At 43.7% G+C, this 20419-nt stretch overlaps 2 protein-coding genes across 9 annotated transcripts in view; one reads left to right on the top strand and one right to left on the bottom strand.

Moving 5' to 3' along the window:
- Positions 1-11238, top strand: part of LIMS2 (LIM zinc finger domain containing 2) — a 51894-nt gene extending 40656 nt beyond the window's left edge. For 5 of the 8 annotated variants that reach the window (XM_086844526.1, XM_086844529.1, XM_086844536.1 and 2 more), the window contains one exon: positions 10881-11238. The gene's annotated coding sequence lies outside the window, so the exon portion shown is untranslated. Of the gene's footprint in view, positions 1-4996; positions 5161-6775; positions 8344-10880 lie in introns of those variants that run through there. The other 3 variants (XM_086844531.1, XM_086844538.1, XM_086844530.1) reach the window with 2 other exon arrangements.
- The window catches only part of MYO7B (myosin VIIB), a 46171-nt gene that overhangs the window by 7262 nt on the left and 18490 nt on the right, over positions 1-20419 (bottom strand). Inside the window, exons 21-42 of the mRNA XM_023933317.2 lie at positions 19425-19643; positions 18701-18802; positions 17928-18101; positions 17005-17214; positions 15949-16116; positions 15592-15672; positions 14941-15068; positions 13333-13459; positions 12604-12723; positions 11531-11704; positions 10903-11130; positions 10290-10457; positions 9585-9702; positions 9364-9490; positions 8483-8652; positions 7630-7811; positions 6712-6839; positions 6024-6181; positions 5332-5485; positions 3489-3644; positions 899-1004; positions 650-763 (exon numbers count right to left, since the gene is read on the bottom strand). Coding sequence (XP_023789085.2) covers positions 650-763; positions 899-1004; positions 3489-3644; positions 5332-5485; positions 6024-6181; positions 6712-6839; positions 7630-7811; positions 8483-8652; positions 9364-9490; positions 9585-9702; positions 10290-10457; positions 10903-11130; positions 11531-11704; positions 12604-12723; positions 13333-13459; positions 14941-15068; positions 15592-15672; positions 15949-16116; positions 17005-17214; positions 17928-18101; positions 18701-18802; positions 19425-19643 — 3312 coding nt within the window. The remainder of the gene's footprint in view (positions 1-649; positions 764-898; positions 1005-3488; positions 3645-5331; positions 5486-6023; positions 6182-6711; positions 6840-7629; positions 7812-8482; positions 8653-9363; positions 9491-9584; positions 9703-10289; positions 10458-10902; positions 11131-11530; positions 11705-12603; positions 12724-13332; positions 13460-14940; positions 15069-15591; positions 15673-15948; positions 16117-17004; positions 17215-17927; positions 18102-18700; positions 18803-19424; positions 19644-20419) is intronic.

The following is a 20419-nucleotide window of genomic DNA, read 5'->3' as shown; positions in this document are numbered from 1 at the left end:
CTTCTGTTGATTTTTGCTTTCCAAGTTGCTTACTGAAGTCAAGCTGAAGATGCCTACCTTATTCCCAGTCTTTTTCTCTTTGTAAAGTGTTACATACTGGGTTTCTCATTTCAGGAAGGCAGCACACCAGAAATTCCCTGTATTAGGGCTTAGTGCTCTTTTGCCTTGATCACAGTTTCAGAGAGAAGGGACCTCTCAGCGAGACAGCTAGCCCAAGCTTCAGCTCAGGCAAGGCAGGTTCCCAATAAACCAGAGAGTAATTAACTGGTGCTGGTTGCCCCTGCTTTCACTAATCCTAGCACACACTGTACATGTGCAGCACATTGGACAAAGTCAGAGTGAAAAAGGCTTGAATGCAGCAGTATGCCACCATCCTAGCAGCTGCCAGAAAGCCTAAATCTTCTCTGCTTTTAGTGCCACCTGGGTATTGGCAGAATGATAGAAACTCTGCATCTCCATCCAGCCCCTTCAAGAGACTCAAAATAACTCTCAGGTGCTAAAAGTTCAAGTTCAGGTTGTATCCTCTCAGTAAGACAAAAGCAGTAATCACCTGCTCTGGTCCTTGGTTTTATACAGTTGTTTAGGTGGTCTGGTAAATAAAAAAGAGAGGAGGGGCAGTCTGGCTACCCTGCCAGAGTCAAGGAGTTACCTTGTCTGCAATCTTCACAAAGAGGCTGAAACCTTCCCAGGACTGCAGCTGCAATTTGGAAGCAATGTTCTGACACAGAGTCTGGATTTTGGTGTTTGTTCCCACATCAAATGTCTATGAGATAACAAGATTCTTGTTACACAGAGGAGAGGAAAAAATAAGAATATTGAATGTCTTCGTACATGCTCCTGGATGAGCACATCATGGCTGGAAATACGGTCAAGGCTGGGAAAACAAATAAGTGCTCACCTGTTCTGTTTCATTGGGGAAGCAAATCTTGTGTGAGATCTTAGTGTTGTTCTGTAAGATGGCCTCAACCTCCACAGGATGAGGTGCCCACTTCCTGCAGCCGCTCCTGGAAAATGCCACCACCCCCATAACAGTGATCAGTTTAATCATTAAAGAAATGAGCAGTATTCCAGCCAAACAGCAGACACCCTCCAAAATGCCAGTACTGTGTGATGGGGCAGGCTCCAATAGACCTCCACCCCAGTGCAAATTCAGTGTATTAACAGCAAGAAACTGAGGGTTTTACTAGCATGTAAAGTAAAAGTCTGCTCTGTTCTGCTCGGAGGTTGCATGAATAAGGCACCTTCCTAGCCAGCACCATTGCCTCTTCTACTGATTCAGCAGCATTTTTTCTTACTGAAGTCTGACTGTAATGGCTATGAGGAGAAATACATTTTACTTAATTCCTGCATCAGCAAGAAGATGTGTATTTGGATACAAAAGTACTCAGAGCCCAAACCGAAAAGGTCTGGAGAGCTACTGAAAGTATTGCATTTTATACAAGAGCTGGAGTGCAATCTCTGACTTAGGAGGTGCTTAAGCTGTACAAAACCATTTCTTTGAAATTATACCTCAGAGCAAAGCTGCCTTTTAAAGCAAAGGAACTGGCCCTGAAGTCTCAGTCATGCCAAAACCTTGACATAGTTAAAGTGAAAACAAATCTAGCAGATTACCTCCTGGGGCTGGTAAGTTCCTGTCCTCAGTGGCACAGAGCAGGCTGTTCATGTATTTTGAACACCATACCTTATGGGCCTCTCACACTGGGGTGTTCTCTCAGGAGGTTAGTCTGAAATCAAGCTTTAATTCTATGGATTTGAAAACTAATTTTTTTCCATTCAGTAAAGGAGCATTTCCATTTGGAGAAGGAAAACTTTACTGTAACCAAGCTGAACTGCATGTGCTTTGTACAGTGCAGGCTCTGTCCAAAGCATGGACCTGCCCTACTCAGACAGCTGTTCCTGAACTGGCATCAGAGGGAGGCCCTGGGAGCTCAAGGAATTGCAGCAGTTTGGCTGCAGAGGCATAGGGCTACCCACCTCTCCTTGCAGTCTGAGCTAGCAGTTCACTGCCAAGGTGAGATCTGCTTAACACCCATAAGGGTGGTTCCCTGGCCAGGATTCTGGGGATGAAGCTATAAAGAGGTTTGTGGAGGAAAAGGTGTGTACCCAGGGGCTCAGTTGGCTTCCCCTGTATGTACTGTAGGTCAATCCTTTGAGCTGCCTGCTCTACCCTTTCCAAAGAGACCAGGTTACTTACAGGAAGAAGTTGGACTAGATGATCATTGAAGATCCCTTCCAACTGAATTCTGTACTAATCTAATCTATTCTATTCTAAACAGATGCAAGTTTAATCTTAGGAAAATAACTGCTCTTAGAAGACAAGATTTGTCTTTGTTTCACTTCCCATCCCCAGGCTCCAGATCTGGGGCAGTTTAGCAGATAAAATTCTCCTTCCAAACAACCCATTCTGCTTTCCCCTCCCTATGTGCTCTCTCTAAAGAAGCTCTGTATGGCTCAACAGGGCTTAGATCATGAATAGCACATGATATAGGGAGGCAGGAATTTTTAAGTCTTCTCCATAGAAATAAACGATGAATAGCATTCCTTGCCATGCATTTCAGAGACACTTCAAAAGCAAGTTCAATGTGTGATGACATTTCCCCAGCAGTTCCAAACCCCATCCACTGCAAGGGGGATATCCACTGTGTTAGTGTTCCCCTAGAGCCTGACCCGTGGGGCTCACAGGCCAAACTCGTGGCCCAGCCTGAGAGAAAGGGGAAGATGGAGGAGCTGGAAGGAAAAATCACTGGGCAGATTCTTTACTGATGAGGTCTGTGGCAGGCAAGTGGTAAATCACAACACCATCAAAAGGGAGAAGGCTGGAGTCAATCTTGATGTCAAAGCTTTGTTCTCAGAGGGGCAAGCTGGGTTATTCCAGTGCTTGGAGGAATCTAGGGAAACCTTTCTCTGCAGTTCCTGAAATCCTGTTAGCTCTTCCCCTCTCTCTGGTTGTGTCATGTCCCTTTTTACAACAACTCACTTGGAAGTTGAGGAAGAACTGTGGTTTTGGGGGTCTTGTTGCTTCAGCTGAGTGGATGGAGAAGTGCCTTGCTGCGAGCAGCCAGGTAAGAGTCAAGGCTCTGTTCATTTGGGATTTTTCAAAGAATAGGAATTGATTGTACTGATCCTTTCAACAAGGACATGCTGCCTCACCAAAGAAAAGTAAGGTCAGGATATCATCAGCAACATCATTCCAAGCTGCATGCCCTTTAGGATGCTTGAAATACCCAGCTCTGGGAGTCAAGTAATTATATGTGGTGATGAACTTTTGAAAATGCTGCTAACTCCGTGAAAGAAAAAAGTGAAACTGATACAGACCTCTCTTTAATGGTTCAGAGTCCATAATGAATGTGAAAAATAATCACTTAAAAAAAACAAGATGTAAGGAGAAAAGGAAAGTGACGGTCACACTATTTTTAGCCCATGTGGGTTTTGGGACCTGATTGTTGATATTTGAATACTTTGGGCTGGTTACATGCCAGATTATTTACCTCATTACTGTCTGAATCCTCCGACGGCACCCCGGGGCCAGTGTTTCTTTCTGACGTGTCTCTATGAACTTCTGGGCATGTTTGAGCAGTGACTTGCTGGGTGGGAAGAGGCCAGTGCAGAGCCAGAGGAGCTGCCAGCCCTTGGTCTCACTGTACCTGTGAACACAAAGCCAACAGATCTGCTACAGCCACATACAATTCTCTGTTTGACCACACACCAGCTACAGGGAAGAGAAATACACTCCTATCATGGTCCCATTCTGCAGAGAGCTGCAAACCAACAGAGCCTTCACATGTATTCAGATCATGGTTTCTCAATGGATATATTCACCTGCCCTCTGCACTGGCCAGCTTTGCTCAGGGCATGAGCACTTTACATACACTGGCTTCCCCTTATACGTACTCCTGTTCTGTTCTGAAAAATGAACATGTTGATAGCATTATGTAGTGAGGTAGATGCAGTTCTTAAATGCTCCAGATCAAGACAGTACTATTTTTTCAGGCAGAAATCCAGTTCTTCCAGCTTCTGCATATGTGAAATCTGCCAGCTGAAACTCTTCTGGCATCTTGCCCTCACCTTTAAGAAGGGTTCTGCAGTGATGACATGGTCAGTCATTCTGCCTCAAAGCCAGGAGCAGAACACACTTCAGCTGTGTCCAAGGATTGCTCTGAAATGCTCACTGGTGTGAAGTGGTTTTGGTTGGGAAAGTCAGCATGTCTGGCTCTGAAAGGTCATCAGACTTTACTGAATAAAGAAGTTGTGGCTTCTTTATTCCCATGTACTGTTCTAATTTTGCAGATGAAGACACACTATTTTAATCCCATTTATACTCTATAGATGAGTGGTTTTTGTGTCTCTGTGAGAGCAGGACATGGTCCACAACACAGCAGCCTGGGAAGGATGAAAGATTTGTTTCTCTGGCTGTTCCAATGAAAGTATATGGAAATAGCCACCTTTCAAGCATTGTTCTTTCCACATCAGTGATCCCACTCACAACAGTTACAAAATTGGTGGAATACATCAGGCATGGCACTGGCACCATGGTTACAGACTATGCATGAAATAGCCTGTAAGATTCACTGCTTTGTAAGGGAATTTACCATTCAACACTGACACACATCATGAAAGTCCCACTACATGTAATACTTGTGGAACAGTAAGTCAGAAAATAAATAAATAAATAAACACAATGCATTCAGAAACAGAATGCAATTCATTTTCCCTGAAAGTAGATCAAATTATTGTTTTCTGAGTGGAGAAGAAAACACCAGCCTATTTCAGAGACTTTTATGTGGGCAGATGCCTCTGAAACCAATGTGTTCTGCAAGGCAGTTATGAAACCTAATTAATATATACTCAAAATTATTTATTAATTGGTGCTAAAAATCCAGTGTGAACTATGTTTGTGTGAGAGGGGAATGCTGCCATTGGGAAATTTAAATGGAGAGTTGTCAAGGCAGGCACTGAAGGGATGCAAGGACTATGCAGTGGCACTTTTCCCCTGTAGACTGCTTCGGGAGCAGGAGAGCCTCAGTGACACCTTGCCTGCCTCACACCACAAGGAGATGAGCACAGAATGCTGATGGGAGCAAAGGAGCAGCTCAGGGGAGATGATTGATGGTGCTCTGTGGCCTTTCCCTGCCAGGGAGTAGTCCTGAGAGCTCCACAAAGGTGAGCCCCACAGCACTGCCTGGCAAAAGGGAGAAGGGAAGCTGTTACCCCAACATTTGTGTGTCTTTCCCCCTGCCCCCACTGCATCACAAATGCAACAGGAGTTCCTAATGCCTGCTGCAGTTGAGGCCTGGCTCTGCAGGAGCAGGGTGTTTGCACCAAGGTAAATACCTGTTTCTGTTCTCAGTCAGTTGCTTCATAATCTGACAGTAGATCTCATCCCGCAGGATCTCCTCCTGGATGGCTGGCACAAATATCTGGTCAGTCACTTCCACAGAGGAGTGTGCCTGTTTTGAGGGGTAGTCTCCCATGAATTTCATGATGGGTGAATGTGCTGTTAAGGAGAAAAGCAGGCCAATTTTGGAAGGTAAATGGGAAGTTTCATCTGGATTCTAACATGTTAGTGACTTTGTTGATGTCTATGTGGCAAATACTGGGAGGAAGGTCTGGAGCATGTTCCCTGTCTGTCCCCTACTGCCTTCCCCTATGCAGCAGTTGCTGCTTGGCTGTGCCAGCAGCTGCTTTCTCTGGGCATATGCACTAAATCTCTCTCACTCCTAAAGCCACATTATTAGTATTAGTATGAGTATTATTAGTATTATCAGTATTATTAGTATTAGTATTACTACTATTATTATTATAATAATTATCAGTAGCTGTGGAGGAAATAGTACCAGTACTGGGAGGAAATAGGAATGTTTCCTCTGTAGACAAGGAAAACAGATTTGATCTGCTCCATCTTTATGCCAGTGTATCCCCTGTAAGGTGTCTGAGGTATCTGAATAGAGGTCGTTTAGTGGACCTAGCTAACTCTCCCTTCCCCTTTGTGTTCTGAGATCCCAGAGAAAGAAGAGAAAGGATATCAATGAAGGCCTGACAGGCCAAATCCCGAAGATCAGGATCTGTGCATGCTCTCTTCAGCAATGGCTGTTTCAGAGGCTCCTTAGAATGTGCCCACAGTTGACTGTGCCCACGGGATTTCTGGAGAACAGCTTTGCTGATGGATTCCTTCTCAGGAGTCCTGAATGAAGACAAGTGCAAGCAATACAAAATTACTGGATCAGTGTTGCTATGAACAAAGGTGGTCATTATTGCAAAGTAATATCTCTAGACCTATTCTTTCACAAGGCAGTGATCTCAAATCTCCTTTGATTCTGTCAGTCAACAAGAGCAGGGAAATACAGTTTCCTGTATATCAAAAAGGTAGGAGACTTGCAAAAAGGAGTTTTTAGAAAACTAATTTTCCCCTTACTTTCTGAAGCCTGAGATGTATATCCTCACTAGTTGGTAAGTGCTGAAGAAGGGGCGGGAAGTAAAAATAGGGCCTACTAGAAGAGGTCAGTCCAGCTGGGGTTCTTCTACCCTCCCCTTTGCATTTCTGCAGACTTAAGATACAATAGGCCATGTGCCAGAATCTCTGTATATCCAAAGTTACAGGGAACAAAAAGAAGAAACCAAATCAGAAGTGGGAGATGCCATTACATAATAAGCTTTAAGGTTTACTGATCAACAAGAACTTTTCTAGGGCATACTCTACACAGAGAGCTTCACCTGAAGTGTTCGTAGGAGAACTCCTCCAGGGTGTAAGGCTTCACCTTGATATCCTCTTCATCAGGTTCCTCCATGAAGGAGTTTTGGGAAGCTGTCCTCCTCTGGTCTGGAGACATCATCAGCAAACTCTGGAATAGCACAGCCACATAGAGATGTCACACGGAGACAGGTCTCTGCACGCACTGTCAGGTGTTACTCAGCATATATGTGCAGGTAGTCCTCTATGCTGCCTGAGACCTTCTGTCTCAAAAACAGTATCTCCAGAGACTCAGGATAGACCTGAGAACAGTTGACTCAAAGATGCAGTTTACATAGACATAATAGTAATGGGCATTAAAATGTATATGATTATCCATAACACAACACTTGCTTTACCATGCACCTGCTTCTCTCTAGTGTGTTTTGCCACCAGTTTTTCTGCTTTTTACCTGTTAGCACAGGATCCAATATACTGAATCTTCAAAACTGAAGACAAAATTATTAGCAGAGGCATTAATGAGAAACTTTGGCTCCCTCAAAGACCATATTCTCTTTAAGTAACCTGCTGCACTCAGAGGTTCTCTTGAGGCATAATGTGATCGCCACTCAAGCCCAGAGTGAAAGCAGGAAAATTCAACTGCACACCCATACCCATTAATTGCTACCAGTTCCAGGCACTGAAATCTCCCATGGTGAATAGACTGGATTTTGGGGATTTTTTTTAGTCATTGCTTTTAGGCAGTTACAGTCTTCTCCTTAGTGCCTAGGCTAGGTTAAATTTTGTTTTCAGACAGGACAGAATTAAATGCATTGTTTCAATGGGAGGTATGGGATTTGTCTGACTTTGGAGGGACAATTATCGTCCAGTTATAAATTCAACCATATTAACATTTTTATCTTTTTCTAGTCTTTTCACAGGGAGTGCTTAGCTTTCCTTACCAGCACTTGACTAGAGGGTTTTGTGAGGGAAGGAATGATGTAGATGTCTTCCAAAAATACATTCCCTGTTTTGCCTGTCCTTTCATTCTGGGCACAGATCCAGCCAGAATCTGCATCCAGCCTTTTGTCTTCGGTGAAGATTAGCAAGTCTCCCTTCTTGAAGGACAGGATGCCAGGATCTTCTGGAAAACAGAATAAGGGGATACTGTTCAGGCTTGACAGCCTGAGAAAATGCAGAGGGATTGCAATGTGAAAGACAAGGGAATTGTATTTTGAAGGCCTGAATTCAGTTTGCAGTAGAAAGTGATTTGTATAAATATGGCTAATTTTCCAATAATACTTCACTTGTTTCCTCTGACACCCTGACTTTGATCCACTGAGGGCAATGGCAGAACTCAATTTGGTTCACATGAATGCTGACTTTCTGTCTAGACTGGCAGCAAAGCATGGAAAGGGACTCAGTAGCTGTAAGCAATTAATGTTTACATTTAAAACATGTATATCTGTTTGAGCCACCTGTGTTTCACAGAAAATTCCAATTTACTGCCTGTGTGAAACTCTTCTGTGAAGTATTCCTAGCGAGCCCAGATCAACTTTCTACTATAATCAAACTGAGCTCCTGGACGCTATACTATCTAAATAAAATATATTTATATATAAAGAGGAGAAGGAGGAAGGAAAGGTTATTTGTGTGCAAAGGTACTGAATCCCAACGCCTTATACTTGGCATTTCTGTGCTGATGCATCCCCCTGGGAGCAAAGTTGTCCCTCTCCTCTTTGAGCACCTTCAAACAAGTACTGTGGATTCTTTCATTATTTCTTCCCCACCCTGTAGAAAAGTTATGAGACTTACCCTGGGATTTTTTCTCATGCATTGCCACAGCAAATCGTGATCTTTTCTTCAGTCCTTCCAGGAACATCACCACCAGTTCAGCAATGACAACACTGTTTACAGATGTCAGAACAAACTCCTCGGCACGAAGGGTGATGAGAGTGCAACTCTGTCCAAATGACTTCACTGCCCTATGTATTATTGAACAATTTGTTACCAGAGCATCTGAAAAACTTACAGACCCATCTGTAAACACAGCCTCCTTGCAGATAACTCCCTTACAGTGAATCTTGGTAGTTCCTAATTTGCCTTCCCGTGAGCTGGTAGGTGTGAAGGACTGAAGTGGTTCAGCTTTACTCTGCACTTCACCGTGTTTTGTACAAATAGGCAAAATACAGACAAAAGAACACCCTTCTTTTGGAGTAACTTGACAACTAATTAAATCTCCAGCAGTCCTCTTAGGGAGCTTTTCTGTGTATGTAAGACCCTTTTATCCAAGTGACCTGATGGAAGGATGTGTGCCATGGGCAAGCAGTGGTCAACTGCTTTTCTCAGTGATCCTGTTTGGTCCATGACACCTGGGAAGTGTGTGAACTGCCAGCATGCACAGCAGACAGTGGCTTAACTGTGTCAGTTATTTGGGCCATTCTTGTCTCGATGCCTGTCTGTGCTTCTTACACCTTTCTGACCGAACAGGATGACTTTACACCAGCTGGAAGTATCCAGTCCTTTCAGTATTTCCTTTACAGGCTGCTCAGTTTTCCCTTTCTGTTTCCCAGACCTAGGCTAAACCACCTTTCCAGGCACAGATCAAATCACCTAAGGAGGTGGCAGAGAAGGTACACCCTTTCAGAGTATGGAAGAGATGCCATCTTCAGGTCTTGTCTTTCTGTGGCCCTCACCTGTTGGTGTGGATGCCAGTTATCTCTGGGAAGGTCAGCTCAAGGAACCGCTTTTCTGACTCATCCAAGAAGCAGATGCCTTTCCAATTTATAGCAATGATGAAGTGGTTCTTAGGCAAGCTGGGTCCTGAAAATACAGAAAAAAAATCCTTATCAATGCTATATGAGTCTTCTCCTATTGATCTTATATCTGTCCTCTACTCCTAGGCTACAGGTATTACCTGAAAACTTAGTGACTTCAAAGAATCTGGAAAAAAGCAAAGGCCACTGAAAGCGAGCAAAATCTACAAGTTGCTCCTTCACAGTCTGAGAGGAGAGATGGTCCTGTGTATATGGGGCCTGCAGGAAAATAACATAACCAAGGTTTTCTCAGTAAAATCTGGTTTGCATGATCTGCAGACAATAAAGAACAAGCCCAATCCCAGAGATCCCAACAATCCTCTGCTGTTACTGGTATCAAGGGAACTTGGAGAAAGTAAATCAGGAATGGTCTCCAGGGAACCACATGCAGCTAAGAGTGCCCACAGGCATCTGGATTCCAAATTTCCCTCAAATCTCCACTGACCTGTTCAGAGTCTAACATACCTTGGATGCCATAGAAATAACTCTGGTAATCCATTTCTAGATCAAAACCACTATTCCATCCCAAGCCCATCCTGACTTGGTTGTCAGATGGAAAATAGAACCTCAAAAGCTACTCTATTCAGAGATTTAAATGTACTTTTTCATTCTTCCCCCTTGCTCTTCATACAGAAGTGTGAATGGAAAGGTTTTCTGCTGCCCTAGACCTAATGAGCTATTTGGGATCTACAAACTAAGCTGTTTTTCCATCTTCCCCTATAGACTATACATAAATGAAAATGGTGAAAGAAGCAGGAGCTGGTGCTCAAGAGTGGTTACCCAACAGTGGCCAACAAAGCTCTTACCTTAGCGTGTGCATAGGTTATAAGGCTCACCCACTTTTCCAGGGGCTTGGACTTCAGCTGTTTTACTGGGATACAGTCATGGAGCACCTTCTGCACAAGTTCATTGTGGATGGTATCTCCAAATTGGATATAACAATATTTTGCACCTATCTCCACCAAATCTTCTTCCTGAAACAATTAATCCATAAAAAGAGGCCTAGAAGGATGTCACAAAGGCTAGATAGCCTCTTTCAACCTTTGAATCATTTAGGAATGGGGTTTTCTCAATTTTTGTCTGTATAACCCTTAACAGTCACCCAGCATAAGGAGGGATGAACTTCACATAATCTTAACATTAGAGAGATTATTAGCAAAGATATTTTAAAGTACAACCCAATCTACTCCTTTGGACATGCCTCCAAATTCCCATGTGAACTGAAAGTTGTGGGGAAGGAGAAAGTATTAATTAGAACTGCCAGTGTGACAGCTGGCACAATCACCTGGACAGGAATTGTTCATTAAGAAGGGAAGGGTTGCTCACACTCACTACAAACTCAGTTCATATTCCTGCTTTTTCATGTGGGAAGCATTGATACAGTTTTGTCTCTTTAGGAGGATGAATCAGGAGACCCACCTTCTCACAGCGGTACTCCCCAAATCGAATGCCACGGATGACTTGGTGGTAAATGAGATCAGTGCTGACAGGATCCTCCCGGGAGTTGTGCCAGGGGGTGAAGATTTCCTTGCGGAAGTAGAGGCGCCAGGGTGCGTGGCGTTCGTGTGTGCCCCGCTCCTTCACCAGCTGCTCACACTGAGAGATGGCATCCAGGACGTGGTCTCGGCCCCCGCCCAGCGACCAGACCTGCCGCAAAGGGACACTGCATTTACTGCCATGCCTGCTCTGGCTCTGCCTGAAGGACAATAAACACAAAGCTCCTGACCTCCTGACAGCAAGAAAAACTCCAAAAAGGTAAGCAGATGAATATGGAAGCTGTATGTGGTAAGTGGATGTATTTTTAGCAGTCACCTATGTGGCAAAGAAAACCTTACAGGGCTGCAGCAAGAATTGCTGAGTTATGAGCCAACAGAAAGTCAGGATTATCAGGTCTTGAGATCCAGCTGGGATTCAGAACCAATTTGGTTTCAGTGCAGGACTGAGTTGAGAGTGTTCCAGAATTCAGGAGTCCTCAGTGAGGCTGAGTGGGCAGCAGCAACTCTACAGAAGGAGAAGGGAGTTTTCATTCTATTTTTCTACACTTTACCTTATCAAACACAGCAATGTAGAGCGAAAATCCAAAGACATCCTTAAGTTTGGTTTTATCTGCTATGAACTGACAGATCTCTTTGGCAGTGGAAGCAGAATCTGCAGGGATAGTGATACTTTGGCCATTCATCAGGGTGACATTAAACATAATGGGTTTCTTCTGCTTTGTTGCCTGTAAGTCAGAATTAAATGAGAGAAAAAATTATGGACAAACCTTACTTTCTGCTGAAGAATGAAGAAGGCATTTAGTTTTAGGAGCTCCACACCCTGTATAACCTGTACAACAATCTTTAAGTGACTCTCTAACACCCACACAGTTTCTTCAAAGTATGGTGAGTCATAAATAAAAATTACATCCCTGGAGCAGCACTGGACTTCTGTTTTCTCCTCCACACAGCTCAGGATAATCTGGTAATCACATGAGCTGATAATCACATAACAGTGCTGACTGATAGACTTCTCATGAGCCACATTTGTCTTGATGACTTTTGGGAACAGCCTTACATGCATCAGCGGAGAGATGGCCTGTAGCAGGTACAGTGCCCAGGAAGATTTGTGTTAAGCAATAGGGTCCCTGAAATTTAGGGAGGAATTGAACTCAGGTCTTAACTTAAAAGGGGAGGGGATGTAATTTTTAATTACTAGGGTGACATTTAAAGGAAGTGGAGATATATAGCAATATAGTACCATCGTAGTCCCTTCTTCCTTTCATTTTAAAAGCATAATCTTTGCTCAGTTCTTTCCAAAAGTGGTAGTAAGAGTTTTCCTCAGGAGGTTGTTCCTGGCCTGTGGTTCCTGAGTGGATGGAGGTATCTCCCTGCAAATCATCTGCTGCCGCTCTTCTGCATTCAGGGTAACTGAATAGCCACAAGAGGTGTATCCAAGGAACTGCCCAGACCAAGGTGGCTGGTCTTCAGTCTCCTTGTGCAATTGATTTCCATGATTTGATTTAGGAATGTCTGCTATTATAGGTTAGTGAATGTAGCATAACTACAAAGTAAGTAGTATACTTACAAAAAACAGTATAAAATGTCCCAGATCAATATAATTAAGCCAAAAGGGAGTTGCTACCTGAAGTTCCAGCCAGCTGGGAGGTTCAGTCCGGGCCCCATTGCTGTAGGTGCGCCTCAGACGCTCAGCACAGTATGGAGCATAGCCTGTGGGCCCATGGTGGATGAAGTTCAACAGGTACTACATGCACAGAGCAGAAGGAGTTAGGAAACATTAATCCACAGAAAACATTAAAAACCTTCTTCAGCTAACACACTAGATTAGAGTGATCCATTAGCTTTAAGCTCACCAGAAAATATTAAAGATTAGGGTTGGAATTAATGTCTTCAAAAAGGAGGCTTGAGACACTTAGTTTTGTACTTTTTTGGGTTTAGATATATAGGGTAATAACTGATAAAACTTGGGGGTATGATTTTATACTGGCCTCCTGAATGTATTTAATCACTAAGATTGTAACTGGAGACACCTTTTGGTTGTCTTTGGCTGGAAAGGCAGAATTGGAGAGGTTAAAATTTGCCAGATCCCTTGCAGATTATAGATCTAAAATGACAGCTGTGATGAATTACAGAATCCAGACCGTATGAGATGTAATGAAAAAATTAAATGTGAATGGAACAAGAATTTATTTAAATTCCCAGATAAGCATATGAGATGAGAAAGTTTCTGCTGAAACCACAGCACTAGCTGCTCTGGAAGCCAAATATTTTATGTGGCTGTCAGCATCAAAAGATCAAAATATCAGCTCAGTATGAGGCGTGTGAGCTGCTGTAGGAAAGGTTAGCAGTGTACCTTCACAAATGTGTCTGAAGGAGGAAAGCAGCCAAGGCAAAGTGACAGAAGGATCCAGCCACGAGCATAGCTGTTCCTGTTGCTGTTTTCAGTGAGTTGTTTGCAAATCTGGCAATAAATCTCATCTCTGTAACAAAACATGTGAGAGCAACAGATAATTCACTGTCTGAACTGTCTTTGGCTAAGTTTTGACTGCAAGCTTGGCAGGATTGCAGCATGATGAAGTAGATCTGAGCTAGGTTCAATCACAATAGCTAGGCTAGCACCCTAATGCACCACAGGAAATAGCTTCGTTATGGAAAAGGATCCAGGCACACTTAGGGCCTTCTGCCACCCCTTCTTACTCAAGCAGCTCAAGTGCAATTCCCATGCTGAATTAACTTCTGTGAGAAGCAGGGGGCTGTGCAGGAAAAACAACTGCTGAGTCATTTAGGTGTGAAATGGCATTGCTGTCCAAGAGTCTAGAGGTGTAACTTGCTCTGAGCTCTACAGCATGTGGGCTGTAGCTCATGGCTCTTGTCTGTCTGCTTGTAGGTGGATTTGGGGATAAGGATGGGGGGGACACCCTGCTTGATTTTATATCTATATATGTATATATTTACATATTTACATATTTATATATTTTATTTATACTTATATACAAACTTGGAGTGAATCTTGTACAGAAATGGAAGAAGGAGCACTTCAGAGTAAGCTTCTGAAAATGCAAGTTACCTGCAGCAAGGACCTAAGGGATACAGATGCAAAAATCTGCATACAAATAAAACTGTTATTAAAAAATCATCTTAATTTTTTCTAGACTCTTGGAACACACATTTGTCAAATCTGATGTGAGAGGACATAAGTTGGAGGTTTTTGTTCCCTGATAGGACATTTGATGAAACACAAACTGAAAGTACTGTACCTGCACTGAAGTACAGGAACTTCACCTGTGGCTATTATAATATATGGATTGAATGCGATTTTTGCCAGCTGAGCATCTGCTTTAGGGAGTGTCTTGACTGAAACAAAGTGACTGTGGAGAAAGGAATGCAGCCCATGACTGAGGTCAGGGCACAGGCTGTATCTGTGGGCTCTGTTACAGAAAAGTGCTTAGGATAAAACAAAGGAGAGGATTCATGGGGTCAGGTCAGAATCAAGGAGCTTCTGCCTTATCGTCACACCATGCTTGGCCTGAGGTCCAGCCTCAGACTGCTTGTGGCCAGGATTTCTCCTTTGTGTCTGATACACTCAGCAATCCAGACCATCAGCCATCTCTGATGTGGGGACATTGTTTGAGTGCTCAAAAAGAGGCTATTGGGAATCCTTTCATCCACCTAATATACACTAACTCCGTATTTCTTACTCCTCTGAGTGACTCTTCTCCCTCATTCTAGGGCAGTGCTCCACCTTCAAGTGTTATTGTGTCACAGCCCTGAGCTCTGCCCCTTTCCATACCTGTGGGATATTCAGAAAGCCATACATAGAGTCAGCTGGCCTAAAGTGCAGCATGAAAATACCAGAAGAGGCAGTAAAGGAGTCATTCTCCAGGGCTGTGGAAAAAGGATGCTGGATTTCCTTGATGTAATGGGCACCTGGCCCTAGGAGAAGGAGGTACAAATTTCCTACCTGATGGCAGGACGCAGAATTGCATTGCCAATAATGAAGTGTACTTTTTCTAGGTTGGACATAGGTCTCTGAGAGATCGAGACGTCCTCTTGGAAAGCTTCTTCTCCATTTCGTAGCTGATCTGCCACCTGAAAGAAACAGAGTAGAACCCCAGAGTGCTCTAGAAATCTCTCTTGCAGGCAGCTTTTCTCATAAATGAGACATTCCTTCTCTATATTTCTGGCTAAAACTCTTCCTGCTCAGTGCAGGAGAACCAGGCCATATTGCCCCCTTCTCTCTCAAGGTAACTCATTAAATGTGCTGTTACAGCATTATCTCTGGCTAGGAGAACTTTCTTGTACTGTCCTGTACAGCCCTAAGCACATGGTTCTCAGTCTGCTCAGGCCTCTGTGCTCAGTGCAAGCTGTTCTGTAATGCCAACAATTCTCAGTAATAAATTTCTCCCTGTGTTGTCTGCCAGACAACAGATGACACCAGTACACATGGGGATCGTTTCCAAAGAACACTGCCCCAGGTATCCCACAAAGGGCTGCCCTGGCTTGGCAGGCAAACAAGTTCTCAGCTGGGAGGTTGCTCAGATAACATCTGTCAGAAGCTGAAGTCAGGGTTTCAGGCAAGAAGAAAGGGAAGCAATTTATTTCCACCTCTTACCTTCCCTGTCAGCTTGGATGACCGTTTCAGTTTCAGAGATGAAATCCCCTTAGAAATCTTGTTATCCCTTCTGCCTTCCCTCTGCAATACACATTACCATTATAGGAAATCAGTTTGATACACAGCAAGAATGATTCATTAAGGACAGAAAGATGCTCAAGTGAGGGTATTTTTGTTTTTTTCTCTCCTGCCAGAAGGAGCTGAGTGTCCTGCTGGGACTGACTTGTGCCCTTTTGCACTTGCAGCATTTCAAGTACAGTAGCATGAAAGAATTCCTTTGCTTTATTCACTCTTGGTAGAACAGCACAGAAACCAAGGGAAGCAAATGAAAACACAAACCTAGCCTGCTTGTCTCACCATATTTGGGCTGTCAGTCCTCAACTGGACCTGGTTTTTCCTGCCAAGTGTGTCATATATCTGTGTCATCACGGAGCTGCTCTTGGTGGTGGCACTCTTGGCAAACATTGGTGGCTCTGGCAGGTCCCCCATGAACCTCAGGATGATCACCCACACAGCTAGAGAAGCCTGTAGTAGCAGAAAGCACAATCAGACAGTGGCAACCAGACCAATGGCTCCATTTCTGCCTGTTTAGATTAAGAGCATTTTCTTCCTTTACCCAGTCCAAATTGTTAAAATTCCCATTTCCTTTAGTTACCTACACAAAGAGTTTAGTTTCATACCAAACAACAAGACAGCAACACACAACACTTTCCTGCTAAAGGAATAGGGTACAGCTCTGGTGGGAAGGTCAGAACTCTGTGATTGCTGAGCCCTCACCATTCCCTTTACTGGCACCTTGGAGGTGTTCTGTGGCTGGAGGGAGGTGGAGAAGCCTTGGCTGAACTGCGCTCTGCATTTGCTGACCTGAACAGATAAGCAGTGGAGTGGAGTCTGCCAAGACCCTTCATGCCCAGAACTAGAAAGCCAAGTAACAGCAAAGTTCTTGATGCACAGGGTCCTTCATTCTGCCAGGCTGCTTAGAATCAAGGAAAACACCCTCCTCAATCCCCCTCTGGTTCAATGGGATATTGAAGACCTGGCTCCCCCTTCTGTCCTATCTAATAAACCAGCAACCCAAACAAGAGCAGAGAGATGGATAAGCTCTCATGCTTTTTCTCTCCAGTCCATTTCTGACCCCAAAGATTGTCAGGAGAAGTCAAAACACACCACTAAACACTCTCTTTGGGCAAGAACAAAGGTGGCCAGAGATCCTGTGTTGGGCAGGTGTTTGTGTGAAGTGCCTGCCAGCAAAATGCCAAAAAATGCTTATAGGCCTCTGGAGCTCTATCTCCTTGGCTCTGGCATCTCTGGTTCCCAGGGCTGTGCCAGAACCAGGACCCAAGGATGAGGGGACCTGTACAGCCAGGGCTGTGGAGAGAGCAGGTTCAACATGAACAACAAGGAGCAAGATACCAGGACGTTGTCCTTGTCATCATGGTAGAGTAGTGGGTGCCGCAGCTGTCTCCGAATATGTGTATGTGTAGAAGACCCCTGGAAATAAGTAGCTGCAAACTTGGGGAAGGTGTACTCTTCCAAACCATGTGCTTCCTCTTCTAGCTCCAAACTCATGGGAACCATGTCCAGGTCCACTTCCTCCAGCTTGTTAGGCTTTGTTTCCAAGTCCTGTGCAGAACACAAGAAAGAAGCATATTTTCTTTTACTGAACTCTGATGTTCTTATGTTTGGTTTTGCTTTTTTTTCCCTTGGCCATATGTCTTCCAGAATTTGCCTTTCCAACTAACCCTAAAGCCATTTAGAGCTGTTAACAACAGGTCATTTGGACTCAGAGCTTGTCCTTCTGAGATGCATCCATTCCATATGGTCTTCCTGTCTTGGTCCTCAGCAAGAATATTGCTGATAGAAAATCCAGGTGTTACTGTTCACATCCTGTACTTATCCATACCATTCTATTCTGCCCATCTCCTCCTACGAAATTCCAACCTCCACTGCTATCAGGACAAGTATATCACAAATTTTGCTTTCAAGAATATGGTATAACTTGGGTCATGAACTTTCAGCTTGTTACAGGCAGAAAATAGAGAGCACTGTCAGCAGAACACGAGGTCAGTGCCAAAATGCAGAGGGTGGCACTGTTTGGCTATGCCAAAGAAACAAATGTGCAGTTTGAAGCTATACAGTCCCTAAACTGCACATGACTAGAAACTTTTGTGAACTCACATCTGCAAGAGATGCCTTAGTGACTGGATGATTAATTCGGGGGATTCTTTCACTGTACAGAAGTTCATTAAACAGAACTGAGCACTGATGGAATTCCAACAGTCAGTGGGCTTACACAAGGGATAAGCATGACCCATTACCAGTCTGCAGCTCTGTACCTCAAAACCCAGAGGAGCCTGTCCTTCTTGGCCTCCAATCACAGAAGGTAAAAACCCAAAAATTTTGTCCACCATTTCTTGGTCACTGATAACATCAAGATTTGTTGGTTTATTGGCAAGCACGTTCCTCCTTTGTCTTGCTTCTGCCTCCTCTCTCTCCTGAGTTGACAGTTCCTTTAAACACAGAAATAGGCATGACTTGAACATCATGAATGAACATCATTCTGCTGGAGTGAGGGGGTATGGAGATGAAATAATTTTACAAAGGTATGTGACTGTGAGGTCCAGCTCTGCCAGTGCAGTGTTGAAACAGGAAGTCAAATGTTGCTTGTGTCAAGCAATCACAAAGACCTGGCACATCAGCAGCAGGGCCCTGCTCTTAGAGCTGTCTTTATGGACTGTTGGCCTATTGATAATGATGTGCAATTGTTGAAGAATTTAATCAACAAGAGATAATACAGGAAAAACACAGAATTTCTAACAGCAGAAAACCCCACAATATTTAAAATTTTAAAATGTTTTGTGTCAGGAGACTTGTAATAGCATTGGGCATGTTTGGCTAAAGTGCCAGCTTAGGCTGTAATCAGAAATGTGTATGTGTTTGCCTTGTTATATTTTCAAAGCATCATTACAAACGGGGTTACAACTATGTCTTCTCTAAGTACAGCATAAATAAATAAATTCTTTAAATGCAGCAGTGCTCAGAGGTTTAAGCAAGTCTGCAGGTGTGAGCTGGGTAACGCTGGCCAGTGTTTCTCCACCAGCATACCTACCTTTTGTAATCTCATAGCTTCTTCCCCTGCTTTCAGTGGTCCCAGGACTTGGATGAGATGTTTCTCTTCTTTCAAGTGGATATTCCTGGCTTCCAGCTTATTCTGTGGACAACAGGACTATTCTGTGACTGTTTGTACAGCTGCTGAGCCAACTCCCTTCTGCCTTAAACAAACTGTCTACCACAGGACTTGGTCCCAACAGGGGCTTTGTTCAAGATTTGATATTTTAGGGAACAGGCCACAGGCAGAAACCTGCAAACTGGCTTTGTCCTGTTTGTGTAGCATTAGTAGAAAAAGGAGATCAGGGAGAGGCCTCTCATGTGCTATGGATTGCCAAGGGCTGGTAGCACCTACCAAGAAACTCTGCATTGGGATTCCCTTCTGAATGGATCCCTGAGCACCATTATCAGACCCTGCTATAGAAATTGGTCTCCCCTTGAAGGACTGCCTGATACACACAGATCTTATCTTTTCTCCCTTCTGTCAAAGCCACTGCAGCTGTGCCAGTGAAGTTTTGATCCATGATAACAATCACATAAAGCAAATGTAAACAAGATCAGTCTGCTTAACATTCTGCTTTTGCACTTGGCAAGAGTTAAAAATAAAATACCCCAAAAATTAATATCCACACCCAATCCTATGTTAAGACAACACTTTCTGGTGATAAAATCTCTATTGGAATTTCATAGAAACAATGTGTTCACAAGGTATCTGTGAGCATTACCTCCCCCTTTATCCTCCGGTAGGTTTGGCGAGCGAACATGCCCCTGGCATATGCCTGTATGACACACGCGGCTTTCTTCTGCTCTGCCACCTTCTGGCGCACCAGGTAACCTCGGCACATGGCCTGGAACCTGATGATCCGAGCCCGGGTGGCCTCGTAGCGCTGAGCCAGCTGCCGGCTGCGGTACAGGGCCTGCAGGCGCCCGAAGCCCAGCATCACCTGTGGGTGGTGCAGAAAGAAGTCATTATGGTTCCAAACCATCGAGACATGTTGGGATGAGTAGAAGACACCGAAATTCGGTAACTGGATAAAGACACTGGAAAAGGCTAATGTAATATTACCCTTTACGCTTTGTTTTCTGCCTGTAATAGGGTTTTAAAACTAATATATAGATTTATTTGAGGAATCTGTTCTAGGGAGCGGCTCCAGAAAGTGACAGTGATAGCCTGGGGTTACTACAAGAGAAGGAACAGAGCAGAAATGAAGCCAAGTGAATGGAAACAAATGAACAAACTATCAGAAAGGAATTGCATCACTGATGCAGAATATAGAATGTTTCTGACTGAAACTGGCAGTTTCTGCTCCTGCCCATCTCACATGGGATGTATGGGATACAACAACATTATTATTATTATTATTATTATTATTATTATTATTATTATTATTATTATTATTATTATTATTATTATTAATAATAATAATAATAATAATAATAATAATAATAATAATACCTGCCACACAAATACACAATCTGTGAGTGCCCCCAGCTTTCCTCACCCAGAAAATGTACTATCCATAGAAGATCAGCCAATATTTTTCACACAGAATCATCAAGGTTGGAAGAGACCTTCAAAATCATGTAGTCCAATCCAGCACCACCAGAACTACCCCTAAACCATAGCCACAGGTGCCACATTCAGACACCTCTTCAACACATCCCAAGATGGTGACTCCACCACCACCCTGGGCAACTTATTCCAGTGCCTGACCACTCT

This window comes from Cyanistes caeruleus, chromosome 10 (assembly GCF_971803275.1).
Source record: "Cyanistes caeruleus chromosome 10, bCyaCae1.hap1.1, whole genome shotgun sequence".
Lineage (NCBI taxonomy): Eukaryota > Metazoa > Chordata > Aves > Passeriformes > Paridae > Cyanistes > Cyanistes caeruleus.
The sequence above is the reverse complement of the archived record's forward strand: the minus strand, read 5'-3'. Positions and strand labels throughout refer to the sequence as shown.